General features: G+C 32.5%; 2 protein-coding genes across 2 annotated transcripts in view; one reads left to right on the top strand and one right to left on the bottom strand.

Annotated features, from left to right (window-relative positions):
• Positions 1–12868, bottom strand: part of LOC149898732 (cell adhesion molecule Dscam2-like) — a 107445-nt gene extending 94577 nt beyond the window's left edge. Inside the window, exon 1 of the mRNA XM_090114849.1 lies at positions 12729–12868. The gene's annotated coding sequence lies outside the window, so the exon portion shown is untranslated. The remainder of the gene's footprint in view (positions 1–12728) is intronic.
• On the top strand, positions 5065–6875 carry LOC149898733 (uncharacterized). The gene is made up of 2 exons (XM_090114848.1): positions 5065–5351; positions 5984–6875. The coding sequence occupies exon 2, from the start codon at positions 5985–5987 to the stop codon at positions 6873–6875; it is 891 nt and encodes a 296-aa protein (XP_089970974.1). The 5' UTR covers positions 5065–5351; position 5984.
• Positions 12869–15574: the final 2706 nt, after the last annotated feature.

The raw sequence follows: 15574 nt of genomic DNA, 5'->3' as shown, positions 1-15574 counted from the left end.
AAAGAATTTTTTCAAATTGGACCCGTAATTCCTGAGATTAGCGCGTTCAAACAAACAAACAAACTCTTCAGCTTTATAATATTAGTATAGGTAAATCTCATTTAAAATTTAATTTACTTTACCACAACATTAAAATTGTATTTACTACCACATAAGATTACCAACACTACAAGAGGCGAGTATATTACGTAAACAAACACACACAATTTAACATTCCATACAACCTTGATTCGAATACTCTAGAAGATTACAAAGTTTTGTTTTCCACACAATAAAATATCGAAAATGTATATCGTATTGGGTATTTACGGTAATGGAAAACTCATTTTTATTTCAAAGTTTATCGAGAAAGCTGACATGATATATTGTGTACGAAATTTCCAAGAATGGTATTGAAATTTATTAATACAAGTAATGCCTGTGGCGTTTCTTGTCGAATTTATGTTATATTCAGCTAGTAAACTGTGCCCCGCGGTTTTACCTGCATTGCTCTATTGTGATGACATAATATAACCTTCCTTGATAAGAATGTGCTATCTAACCTGAAAGGAAAATCGGACCCGTAGCTCCCGATATTAGTGAGTTCTACCAAACAAACATACAGACAAACTATTCAGCTTTACAATACCTATTAGTATTGATTTAAACTTTCTACTATTTTTATATTCAGTGCAGTCCCTGCTAATTTTATTTTCAAAATAAATTTCCATTCAGTTCTATTTTTCTTAATACTGAAATTCATTTTAATTATTTTCAACGCGTAGGTGTGAAAACGTAAACAGAGCTTTTGTTTCTTATTCAAAGGTTGATTATTACCTTCGTTAACTTCGTTTCTTTTTACTATCTTATTATTACCCGACTGTGAAAGAGGGTTTTTTTTAACCGACTTCAAAAAAAAGGAGGAGGTTATCAATTCGGCCGGTATTTTTTTTCGAGTGTATGTTTTTATACAGTTTATTTCTTTGGCACACCCTATAGCCCAAACCACTGGACGGATTTTGATTTTAATTTCATTTCATATAATTCTACGGATTTTAATTTCATTTCATATAATTCTATTATTTTACAAAATTTTGCAAAAACACGGTTTTTATTATTCAAAAAGGATAAATAACTGCTGATTGTCTAATATCAAGCTAATTTCTTCATCCATTAATAGAACAATACACGACAAAAATAGATAAAAACATAATTTCTAAACAACGCTAAATTCTAAATCGACCTACCATATTTACTTCCCAAAGCAGTACTATAATGAAAACGCAATTTGCTAGTCCTGTAATAATTAATGCGTTGCGGGAATGGCCTGTATTCTTACTAATTAGCTATCTTGTTACTGCTTGTTACATTAACGCGGTCGGACATCTAATTATAATGAGGGTTTGATTTATTGCAAATTTGAACTTTATGTTCTATGGTTTAAAGCGCAATTTGCTTTATAGTTGGATAGAAGAAAGAGGTAATCAATTCCTTCTTAAGAGTTTTTTAAAACTACCTACATTGGAATATAAAACTCACTAGATATTGAAATTTGAAATGAATGAATGAAAAATACTTTGTTATCACTACATAGTATAAAACGAAGTCGCTTTCTCTATCCCTATGTATGCTTAAATCTTAAAAACTACGCAACGGATTTTCATACGGTTTTTTTAATAGAACGAGTGATTCAAGAGGAAGGTTTTAGTATATAATTTATTAGGTTTTAGACAAAGCAGGCGAAGCCGCGGGCGGTAAGCTTCATAAATTGAATGAAACGAGGTAACAGAAACAATAGGTGCCTTAAAAATGTACAGATGGCGATCTTTTCGTTAAAAGCGATCTCTCCCAGACAACAGAAACATTAACAACAAAGTTAAATAATTTATTAATAACACTTAAGTACCTCAAAAAAGCATCTTAGCTTGTAACATAGACCACGTTTTCGCTTTTTCTAAAGATAAAGTTAACACGGACAACTTAAATAGCTCCTCGAAATTTAACAAACATTTTCCGTTAAAAATTCTCCCCGTCGCGTATTAAATAACAATTCCCCGCTCATAAATATGAAGAAAACATCTTTATCAAGTACAAAAGTTTATAAAAACAAAAACTTATAGCCGTTCACACGTATAAAGCACTTAGGGCAGCCAATTTAACAAGACCCGTGGTTTATTCCCAACAAAGGGGAGTTAGTATGATTACTGGGCTATCAGGGGTCAGAATATACTGGTCAGATGGGATGCCCAAGGGAAATTATTGGTGCTAAGAGCGTATGCAACATGATTTATTGGCGCTTGTTTTAATATTGTGTCTTTATAGAATAAACCGATGGTATTCTTCGATAAATTTCGCGTAGAAAATGTGCATGATATTGTACGCTTATGCTAATTCGATGTTGCTTTTGTGGTTAAATATATCGATTTCTGTAACATCATTGTTATTTTCATACTTCCACTTCAAGGGGCACTAGGCGCTTAATTCTTATTAGGGCTTGGACTATCTACTACGTCATAAACATAAACATTTCTGAATTCATTAGTATATTTGTTGTAAACAGATTAAACACTGGTCAGACAAAACGCATTTAATTCGAAAACTCAAAATTAGCTACATGCTATTTTTCTTATAGACCGGGAGATACTGACACAAAATTTCGAGTCATTTGTAACAGGATGGCGGTTCTACAGGGTTCTTAGTACGCAATGACAAAAAGAAAAATGATGGAGTGAACGCTGGTACCGGCGGCTTAGTCGCGTGGGCGTTAGTCGAACTCGTCGGAAAATAGCGAAAGTCAAACGATTTGTAACAGTATGGCACTTATTTTTCCTGGAAGTTTGAGGATCAAAGAATATAAATACAAAATTTCAAAGATCTAGGTGTTGGAAATCTTCACTTATATAAATTAATACTAAATTAATTTTTCAAGTATGACAGCACTTTTTCCCCCTACTAGAAGTATGGCAAATATAATAATGGTCACATTTTATCAAATACTCTCCAAAAATCCAAATGCAATACTGGTACAAAAAGTTTGGCGAAATAAATTTTTTTTGCAGATTTTCGGCGGTATGGCGACCATTTGGAATCGTCCGAAAAGTATGGCATGGCGATTTTCGTAAATGGCTGCACGACGATGGTTACCTGTGCAAAAGTTAGCCTGGTACAAATGGTTGAATAATTGTTTTATTTAAATCAACATATTCGCGTCGGTATGGCGGGCTGTAAGTCACACCGGAAAAGTATGGCATGACACTACCGCCTACTTCTTTTTTATGGGCTATCGGTAAATACTAAAATTTTTGTGTTACAAATCGTTTGACTTTCGCTATTTTTCCGACGAGTTCGGCTAACGCCCACGCGACTAAACCACCGATACCAGCGATCACACCATCATTTTTCTTTTTATCATTGCGTACTAAGAACCCTGTAGAACCGCCATCCTGTTACAAATGACTCGAAATTTTGTGTCAGTATCTCCCGGTCTATTACTCTCTAACGAATATAATACAGTGAAACCTGGTTAAGTGAGACATCAAGGGACCTGCAATGTCGTTTCACTTATAGAGGTATTCCACTTACCCAGTGTCTCAGATATACAGGTATAAATAAATATCTGTCTCATTTACAGAGGGTTCCATTAATAGTGGTGAGAATACAGGTTATTTCAGTTATACAGGTGCGATTTAAAAAAAAAACATCTGTATGATAGTAAAGCGAAACTAAAACTGAAGGTAATTAAAGCTCAAAATTTGTACTTACGTACTTGGAATTACGTGTGGAATTTGTGGGTAGAATAAGAATGAGTAAACAAATAATGTTATCTCAGTTACAGAGGTTTATGCATATAAAATTTACTCGCTGTCTCAGTTTTAGAGGTAACTATGATGATAAATCGAAAGAACAAATCCCAGATATAGAGGTTTACCTCGTCCCACTAACAGAGGTAATTCAGTGCCAAAGTGTTGGGACCTCAGCATGAGTTCCAGTTATGGAGGTTTCTCACTTATCCAGGTCCCACTTAACCAAGTTTCACTCTGCAATCCCATTTATATGTAACTATAGATATCCGCCTTCGCCCGCTTCTTCAAAGAAAAACTCGCACAGTTCCCGTTCCTGTGGCATTTCCAGGACAAAAATCGCCTATATAGCCTATGTCTTATTCTTCAGCTACCTACATACCATTGTAATCGGTTCAGTAGTATTTGCGTGAAAGATTAACAAACATCCATTTATCCATCCTCACAAACTTTCGCATTTATAATACTTATTAGTAGGATAGTCATTTATTCAAAAACAACTACACCAACTAAAGGATATCACACTTTACAAGAAACGCTAAGCTACCAGTGCAACATAAATAAAGAATATACATATTACACAATAATAATAAAAGCGAAATCTTTCAAAAATGTCCAAGTACCCTTGTCACTTATTTGGACAGATATAAATATTACCAAAAGTTCACTCCTGTTCCGATAACGTTCTTATAAATGAGGTTTCCAAAAAAGTTTATTTCCATTCTTTGTATTTCATTGGATACTAGCACACTGCTCTGACTTTGAAAGGGAAAAAAATCATAGTTTTTAACATGAACTGTCATCTTACATTTCCTGAAAAGTTTGTTTGTTTGAACAACGCGCTTATCTCAGGAACTGGACGGATTTGAAAAATTATTTCGGTGTTAGATAGCCCATTTAACGAGGAAGGCTATAGGCTATATATCATCAAGCTAAGGACCAACAGGAGCTGAGCACTGCGGGTAAAACCGCGGAGCTCAACTAGTACCACATACTTCTGAGTTTAATAATTAAATAATCAAGTATCTGTGCCTGTAGTTAAGAGCAAAGGTGGTTCAGTGTTTAATAGCGGCCACACACTTTACGGTATACACCGTAAGATACCACTTGAAATAAATTTTGTCGTCATTCAATGAATGCGCATTCAATTAAATGTCGTCATTCAATAAACGCGCAAATCATTCAATCAAAAAGCATATTCATTATTCAATCAGATGACTGCGACATATACATCGCTACTGTTCCAATCAGTCAATGGAAATAACATAAGGAAACCGACATGTCGCACGCTTAATCATAAAGAGAAATAACTCAAAAATAAGTTATTTATAGATTAAATCATAAAACGTAATAACATATCGCTAAGAATATTTACGCTCCAACCGCCGCTCGATTTGAATGAATATGAACGAAATAAAGGACAGTCGCTCTCTTTCTGACTAACGCGCCCGAACAGATTGGTACCAGTAAACGGCTATATTCAGTCATGTGCCAACAGTGATGCAAGCAAGGTGATCGCAAAATTATTCAAAGGGCGAAACATTACGGGATAAATCTTTATATTATTAACAGGTTAGTCTGATTTCTTGTTTTAATTTATTCATAAAGTGAATAACTAAGTCTTATTTCACTTTATTACAAAAAGTATGTCACTACTTTGTGATATAATTTTGACTTATTGCAGTTTAGTTTAAATTTTATTAACGCGTCGTCCAAATTTATATGAATTATTTCGTTTTCATTTTAATAGAATAGACATAATTTTGGCACAAAATGACTTATTTCGGTTTAGTTTTAAATTATCGTTCAAATTTAATAATGAAACATGCTTATTACTGTTTATGATTAATTATCGTCAAAAGTTATTTGGGACATTTAAAATTATTTCCCTTTCCATTTGAATAGAATATTTTAATTGTTATTCTATGCATCGTACTCTGAATAGCCGTTTAGTGAATTAACATACAATTAGTCACCGAAAAAGTTTTTGTGTAGGTAGATAATTAATGCTACATAAAAGTATGCGCGAAATCCTACGTGTTGCTGCTACTACTTAATTTATATTTGATTTTTTTTCGTGACAATATACCTTTTTTGTCGGATAATAACCTAAACCAAAGAATACTATTATTTCTGTCGTAAAGCCATTTTTGCCTTAGTAAGGGAATTAATTTAATTTTAATTATATTGTTATTTTTTTGTAGCATGGCATCTTGGAGAGCAAGTCGTATTCTTAAATTGGTATTACCTGATGCAACATCCCATACTCAAGACAATCTGGTGGTTAAAATTGACAATACTATTGTAGAAGAACAACACAGTACAGCTAAAGAAAACGCAGAAAATGTTTCCCCAAATAAAAATATGGATGTAAGTAGCTGTGATGAGATCTTATCAGATTGTGAAAAAGATGAACAATTTGCCGACAAAATTGATGCTCGATTTATTAGTTCTCGTCAAACAGATAATAGAAGTCTTACTACACACACAACAATAATAAGAACACTGCAAACAAACCTCGTACCAGATTATGACAGTGATGATTCATCCATAAATGATAATAGTAACTTAGAAAACATTGAAACTTGTACTGAAATTGATCAAAGCATTCAAAAAGCACTGTCGAAATCTTCTTCTTCAAGCTCGTCTACATCAAGCTCGTCTTCATCGAGCTCTACCTCCTCTAGTAGTTCATCTTCGGATTCAGACAGTTCTACGTCTTCTAAACGAACTAATCAACATTCTGAACAATACGCCGATGGTGTAAGACCACAGACCGCTTCAACTTCTACTCTACCTGCCAATATTTCACCAAATTTTACTGATGAAAGTGATAACATAGACTTAAGTGATGATGACCCTACATTTAATTATGAACTGTCTACCAAACGCAAAAAGAAAAACTATTTTTTTGATGCTGCCACCAAAACAGACTCATCTGACAGTGATAACGATAGTGTTTCAGATTCTGATAGAAAGAAGCTTCGTAAAAGAGGCCGCAAGCGATCTCTAAATCCTGCAAAGTGGAAACAAAATAAAGTTAAAAAGCTACGGAACACAGGTGAATCGTATATATCTGTCGTGGTCATATCGTAGATTTGATCATTTCATGATATGAGTGGCCATTTCACGAAATGGTCGCATTTCATGAAATGGCCAACATGGTTTGATCAGATCGTTAAATCGTCAACGTTTCACGATATGGTCATCCACATTTGGCCAGATCGTATAAAATATATAAAGTCCATAAAACATTAAAAAATTCTGAATATTTTTAGAACTTGTTTATTGTCATATAACTTAGTGCCACGGCAGTGGCCGGCGACTGCCAGAAGCGAATGGTTTTTGCAATAGAAAACATTTAGGTTAGGTTAGGTTAGACTTTAATAAAGAACGCACGAGCCGAGCGAGCAAAGCGAGCGTGCCGCGGCAGCGGCCGGTGAGTGCCAGAAGCGGATCGCTTTTTAAAAAACAAACAATTATAATACTTTAGTAAAAATGCGTCTTAAATTATTTTAAGACGCATTTTTTCTTCAATACATATAAGATATCCACATTTTCCATAGTACTCGAACCGTCGTAAATTCTTTGCTATGACTTTCTTCATATTGTTATTAAACGAATTATGAAGTTTTTAACTGCGAATAATTAAATTTTCGCCAGCGGCCGCCATCTTATCACATAAGCACAGAGCTTGCAGCGCCTCTACCAATGATTAATGTAACTATTTTACGATATTATGATCAAATAATTTTGATCATTTCATGAAAAAACCGCGCGTTTAGTTGGCCATATCGTGAAACGATTTCTTATCATTGATCTGCTCAAGCCACATCATGATGTGGCCAAACTAAATTGGCCATTTCACGAAATGCGACCATTTCGTGAAATGGCCAATCATATCATGAAATTACCAAATTTACGATATGGCCACGACATATCCATATCGAAATCTCAGAAAGTTATTCCTAGCCGCTGTCTTAAAGTGCCTTGCACAGATAAATGTAGATTAAAATGCACAAATAATATATCAATGGATGAAAGGTATAATATATTCAAAGAATTTTGGGATTTAGGAGATCTGACAAGACAAAGAGTTTTTATTAGCAGTTGTATGGTAGATATAACTCCAAAATATAGGTACACAAATGCTACAAATCCCAGACGCCCAAATAAAGCCTATAATTTTACTGTTAATAATAAAAAAATAAGGGTATGTAAGACATTTTTTAAATCTACTTTGGATGTTACGGACAGAATGATATTCACCATACAGCATAAAGTAAGTGACGGTGGCTTTATGCTTGAAGATTTTAGAGGGAAACACCATAGCCACAAAACTCTTCCTTCTGAATTGAAAGAAATACGGTATTGTTTTTACAAAACTATGTCACAGATTAATTACTGTTTCTAAGACTAATGTCTTTAAAATATTTCTATGCTATAAAATATGAGCTTAGTAAATTTTATTTTAGATAGTATATTATGTGCGATTAGAGAAAGGGATATCTGCATTTCTAATTTTAGTGAAATCCAACATTAGACCTATTATATCTAGTACATTACTGTTAGTTAGATTACTTGTATTTTATCTGTGACTAGCTGTGCTCCGCGGTTTCACCCGCGTAGCTCCGCTCCTGTTGGTCTTAGCGTGATGATGTATAGCCTATAGCCTTCCTCGATGAATGGGCTATCTAACAAGGAAATACTTTTTCAAATCGGCCCAGTAGTTCCTGAGATTAGCGCGTTCAAATAAACAAACAAACGCTTCAGCTTTATAATATTAGTATAGATTAGATATGAAGCACTTTGGTTACAACGCGTAGGTTCCGATTCACCACGATTGCCAAAATTAAAGTGTAAAATTCGTTTAAAAAATAAAAATACAACCGCTATGAGAAACGAACATTTACAATACACTTTCAAATATCATATTTTTTAAGCTATCGGTGCACGTTCTGTGATCAAATATTTGAACCGTATGTTTTAAAACTTATACAAAAGCAGACGAGTGTTGACCAGATTTTGCTTACCTATAGCGAAAGGTAAAATTTTAATATTATTTGTAGTGTGTTTGAATTTTAAATGTTTTGAAACTTTTAAAAGAATATAAAAAAGCTTAGATTTTAAATGCCCTATACGAAATTAGTGATTCGTGGTAGTTGGTATAAAACGAATAAACATATTTAAGGAAGAATAGACATTAAGTAATAGTTATAAGAAACGTTAAGTCAGGTGTATTAGTTGGAACTTGAACTAGTGAAAGTAAACTTATGGCCTTACCTTCAGTATAATAAACACAACGATTTACCAAAAATAATATACAAAAATAGTTGATTTTTACAATCTTGAAACTGTATAATTTATCAAATAAAATTATGGGAGTACTTGTCACTTGTCACTTGCCACCGAGATTGTTCCAATATTGCCAAAACTATTGTCTAAACATACTAGCTTTCTGCCCGTGGCTTCGCCCGCGTTTTCAAAGAAAAATCCTCATAGTTCCCGTTCAAGTGGGATTTCCGGGATAAAACCTATCCTATGTGTTAATCCAAGTTACCCTCTATATGTTTGCTAAATTTCATTGTAATCGGTTCAGTTCGGTATTTGCGTGAAAGAGTAACAAACATACACACAGACATCCATCCTCACAAACTTTCGCATTTATAATATTAGTAGGATTAGTAGGATAGGATAGGATATCGATATCTTTAAATTTTCACTACTTTACCAATTCCTAAATAAATTTAACACAATAATATACGATCAGATAAAATTTACACCGTTATTGAATACAATTGCATAACCACAATACATTTATGAGAAACGCATTCAGGAAAATGTTTCATATAAATCATTTTCCTTGCCGTGGCTTCTGTTCGTTGATATTGTAATATTGTAATGAATTCAATTGTACACTGTTGTTCCTCTATAAAGCATATTGTATTATAGGAATTATTGGAAAGTGAATATTGTTGTTCTTTGTTTAAGGTCTAAATTAGTTTGACGTGGCTAGTGTAAAGGTAAAGGTTTTAGTATCTATTATACTCCAATGTTCGGACTTACAAGGGTGGAAAAAAAATGTGATAAAAGTTGACGCCGACTCTAAGAAAGTTATCGAAAAATGCAAAAATGGTTTCAAATAATATCTTACTTTTTTTAATCAAGTGTCCCACTCCAAGTAATAAACAATGCTAAATTTTTATGAAAGCGGACGCGGTGTATTAGATTAAATTCAATAGATAACTATTATTATCTAAATTCTAAATGAACGTCATACAATTGAGAAGCCCAACGTACCTACGTAGAGACAAGCTACACATCATCAAATTCAAATTTAAATTATATTTATTTGCAATAATGTACTTACAAATTATAGATGTTGTAATTACAATATTATGTGGATTGGGTGTGCAAAAATTAAAATAGAAATTTAATTAATCAAATTATTTACACACAATTCAATTTTCACAATTACACGCACACACTACAATTTACATACTACGATTATATCTGTCACTAGCTTTCCGCCCGCGGCTTCGCCCGCGTTCTCAAAGAAAAACCCGCATAGTTCCCGTTCCCGTGGGATTTCCGGGATAAAACCTATGCTATGTGTTTATCCAAGTTACCCTCTATATGTGTGCTAAATTTCAGGCAAATACATCCAAGGAATAAAAAGTTTCATACAAACTTCTATCCCCTATTTTACCCCTTTAGGGGATGAATTTTCTAAAATCCTTTCTTAGGGGACGCCTACGTTATGACATCTACCTGCATGCCAAATTTCAGCCCGATACGTCCAGCGGTTTGGGCTGTGCGTTGATAGATCACTATATCAGTTACCTTTGAGTTTGATATATATAGATTTATCTTTTCAAGTTCTCTCTTTTATTATAATCACAAATTCCACATACTAAGCTACATAATTCCTCCCTTCAAATGTCCATAGTAATTAATAATCATAATTAAAAGCTACAGTACGTCAGAATTGTAAAGTGTAAACTCAATTCGTATAGGAGAAATGCGTCACCATTAAGCCTAACTGACACTTGTCATAGTGAAATGGGTATCAAATTATATAAATGGACGAGCGGTGTGAGTAGAATATAATAAATAAATTAATATCGTTTTGGTATTCAATATAATATGTCTATGCATTTAGTTTAAAATGCGTAGGTAATATACCTAATCAGAAATAAATTAGCAAGGACTTTGGCGTCGTCGTCGTAAAAAAGTTGCCGTATAATATTTTTACAACTCGTTTAAAAAACAATGAATTTATTAATATCATATTATTTAAACCATCATATTGCTACATTACAGAAAGCGTGGTCACAGATTAAACTTTTTTCAAGGATTTTAAAGAAAATCAAGGCCAACACCTCAACATGTAGCATTTCATTCATTTGCTTGTGACAATCACACTTAAATATCCGAAAATAAGGTTTAACAGCGGAATAAAATATAACGGTTTAAGTGCGTTAAAAATTCTTTCCTTTCCTTTATTTCCTTCCTAAATGTAATACAACAATTACGTAACATCATGGACTAATAAATATATATTTATTAGTCCATGGTAACATCTATACAAAACATAATATCTACTATCTACTTCATGTCTTGAGGGTAATCCGAAGTTTTCCTCCAGTTTTATTCTTTAATGTAGAAAGTACTAATAACTTAAATATGGTTATATATATCAAGACAGTATTAGGTGTGTTGTATATATTTAATCCATACTAATATTATAAATGCGAAAGTAACTCTGTCTGTCTGTCTGTTACTCAATCACGCCTAAACTACTGAACCAATTTGCATGAAATTTGGTATGGAGATATTTTGATACCCGAGAAAGGACATAGGCTACCTTTTATTGCGAAATATGTACCACGGGCGAAGCCGGGGCGAACCTCTCGTTACTTATATCACAGACTAATCTTATATAGTTGTTTCAGTATAATAGTGTACTACCTAGGTAGGTATATTCCGTATATTGTATTTTATGTATTGGTTCATAGTTCATAGCGAAAGCGCATATTCAGGTTGATTGTTGCATGTCAAACTCAATTATATTATTATTTACACAAGCAATCTAACATTGCTATTGTACAGTTAGTTCTGTTCATTCTATAATATCTAAAACACTATACATATCTAGTAAGTAAGTGGTACCCATTAGGCATTATAAATGCGAAAGTTTGTGAAGATAGCTGTTAATTATGTAGGTAGTACCTACCTATGTTTGTTACTCTTTCACGAAAAAAACGAATGAACGTTATTTGGATTAAACTTAAGTACCTAGGTAAAAGGATAAACTAAAGTAATATAGGTTATAGATCAGAATAACAAATAAGATATAAAAAGTACCTGATTATGCACGCGGGTTCGTCCGTGGGTGAAACCGCGCGGCACAACTAGTACCTACCTATATATTACTACTATTATAAATTTCAAAAGTTCATGAGCAAACTCAGGAATTTCTTAGATTCGAATTGAAAAATTATATTATAAATTTTTGTCCACCATGATTTACAAAGTTCCTTGAAAATCGTTCACAAAACTTTATTTACGCAACTCTTGAATATCTTGAATAATATTTAAAAAAAAATGTATTTAGTTAGGAACATTAAGTACCTATACAGTATACATTTATCATTTAAACTCATTTATTTTAGAATCAAAATTATACAAATTATGTGGGCACATCGCACGTAAAATAATGTCGTAAACAAAATCAATATCTAATTTTTGCTTTGTTTAAAAAAAACAGAGAAAAAATTTAATTTTTTGATTGGTTAATTAACTTCTAGGCATAACGATTACTAGCTACCTGATTTTTGAATTTTTTTTTTATCTACATTATTCCCAAGTGACATGAGCTATAATTTTTTTAACCAAATTGTATTCTAGTTATCTATAACCTTATTGATAAACAAAATACAAACCAACCTCAACTGCACTAAACACGCACAAATATCCCAAAATCCATCATGCTATCACCTTTGAAATGCAGATAAAACAAAACACGTTCGTTCACTTTTCCCGCCTACGTTTCAAGCGATGGACACAACCACCCCCTACAACGGTCGGCGCGTTACTGACGAAAGCGGGAATCGGGAATCGGGATTCGTCAATTCGAATTTCAAAACTGAAATCACGGAGTCGACATTTTAGAATGAATTTGTTCGAAGTTCGAATGTTGAAATGAGCTTTGATGTAGATTATAAACGTAGCATGAAGCATCTTACGCCACAGATAAGTAGGTAAATACTTACGCGCTTTGTCACAGATTAACTACACTGATGACTGAATCTTAGCAGATTATTAATATGAGTATGTATTGCTTATGTGATAGTAAATAGTAACCCTTATATCAACTTATGTGACTGTGTGTTATTAAACTGGAAATATTAAGCGAACTTTGAACGAATTTTATTACACGTTTAGGTTAGAAGGATATTATAATATAGACTGTTTTAAGAATTGTAGAGCTATTACTTATATTTATTTAGAACTCTAAAGTCTAAATTAAATACATAAATGCACAAGTAAGTACCTATAATATAATGAACCTAGGTATAACTGTATTGAAAATATATCTTTGTTGAAAAATATAGAAGATGGATATTATAATAATTTATAATATACTTTAGTTTAGATTATACAAATTAATTATTTCATACAGATGGCACTTACAAAGAGATTTAAAATATTAAAACGATTAATAGCCACCTTTCCCGCCTCAAACCCCGGTAACCCACTAGGTTATTAAATATAAGCATTTCCCATCATTAAAACCCTCAAAAGGCCGCAGAACTTCCAATTCGTAATTCATGAAATCATTAAGAACTCCCCGACAAACTTTAATCGACTTGCCTTGTACTGCGCGACAAAGTTATGGCGTTATAGCAAACTTTGTGTCAAGCGAACGTCAACCTTAATAAGATTGAGCAAAGTTTAGTTTCGTACGAACTTAATTTGGTATTAATTTGTTTTTTGGTTACGTCTGAGACAGAATTCAGCGTCTAATGATTTGTAAAATGTTCGCATGTTAAATTGTGATGACGTCATACTTTAACCGACTTATAAATGGAAGTTCTTAGCAGTCAGCGGTAATTACTCGTGCATCAAATTTGAACTATTTATGGTAAGAAAAAGAAATTTCTTATACATAATTTTAAAAGAAATACATAAACTACCAACTACGTAAGTATCGAAATAATATTAATAGGTATCTATAGACTATAGTTATTATTATCACACCCACTTTTACCTTTTATAGAAAAAATTACATCCTACTACCTATATGATATTAGTTATTACTTATTTTATTATGATAAAAATTCAACCGCTTTTCAACATAGTATAAAACTGAATAACCCAGAATTCAGCAAATAAAATATATACGGCAAATATTAGAAAATTTCTCTTTACCATCGCTAATGCAAAGCTACGCATATGTTCATAATTCAGCTTATGAATAAATATGGCAGACGTTTTAAAATGGATTTTAAAAGCAATCTAGGGGAAGCACTCAGGTCTCGTAATCAGAAACGATCTAAATATTTGATTTACAACTAAATGAGATTCTTGTTATGAACGTCTGCGGTGTTTAATGAAAACCCGGCAAGATCATGTTTGGCTAATGATATCATGCCAGCTGTACTAGCGCCTCTTTTGAATTTCGAATGACAATGCGAAAATAAAAAGTAAACACGGATTTTCGCTCGCTTTTTCAAATTTGGAACGGTTTTTTTTTTTCTTTTATGTATTAAATTTTTATGAATAAAAAAGTAACCAGCTATAAAATAACTAACAAAGAATAAAGTAATAGTCGTGTTTTGTTTTCATTTCCTAACATTAGTAATACGACTTGAGTAAGGAAAAATTTACTCATCACACGCTATACGATTAAAACTGTCATTACATATTTGGATTAGACTGATTTCATTCAATTTTAAGTAATTTTAGTTGCTAAATCTATACTAATATAATAATATTATAAAGCTGAAGAGTTTGTTTGTTTGAACGCTCTAATCTCAGGAACTACTGGTCCGATTTGAAAAATTATTTCTGTATTAGATAGCCCATTTATCATATATAGCCCATTTGAATTGATATATTGATTATAGCTCATTTAAAGGAAGGATCTATATTCTAGGCTACAATCATGCTAAGACCAACAGGAGCGGACCAATGCGGGTGAAATCGCGCGGCACAACTAGTACCGTCTCTATTTTCAATGGAAATATTACTAGTATAGTACTATATTATCTGTAGTAATAGTAAAACAGTTTTCATTCAAACATTTATATTATGAACTAGCGGTCCGCCCCGGCTTCGCCCGTGGTACATAATATTTAAGTTTTCTCTATTTATTTATTATTTATTTTATTTACTCTTCAATAAAACTATACATAGAAAACTTATTGCTAATATACAGAACAAGAAAAAAAACAGTATAGTTTATTAGGCGGCCTTATCACTTAGAAGTGATCTCTTCCAGGCAACCTGGGCAAAAGGTAACAAGCTTATTAAATGACAATGGTAGGTGGTAGAAAAAAAAGGCAAGGATAAAAAAAAAACAAAAATAATAAATAAATAAAATAAAATTAATAATTAAAATATATTTACAGATAGATATATAAATAAAGATACATATGGATAAATATACTGCACTCGAATATATACAATTATATTATTCATCATTAATATATACATCATACAAATTACTTACACAATATAATATACTTATATGACTATAATTTTTATATACATGATACCATATAATAATA

This window comes from Colias eurytheme, chromosome 22 (assembly GCF_061535395.1).
Source record: "Colias eurytheme isolate Ceu_HAF_F1 chromosome 22, ilColEury1 Martin Lab GWU primary, whole genome shotgun sequence".
NCBI lineage: Eukaryota > Metazoa > Arthropoda > Insecta > Lepidoptera > Pieridae > Colias > Colias eurytheme.
Note: the sequence above shows the minus strand (reverse complement) of the source record. Positions and strands in the feature narration are given on the sequence as shown.

Bases quoted from the DNA above. Each gene is read 5' to 3' on its own strand.
- LOC149898733 (XM_090114848.1), top strand. From the start codon at position 5,985: ATGGCATCTTGGAGAGCAAGTCGTATTCTTAAATTGGTATTACCTGAT.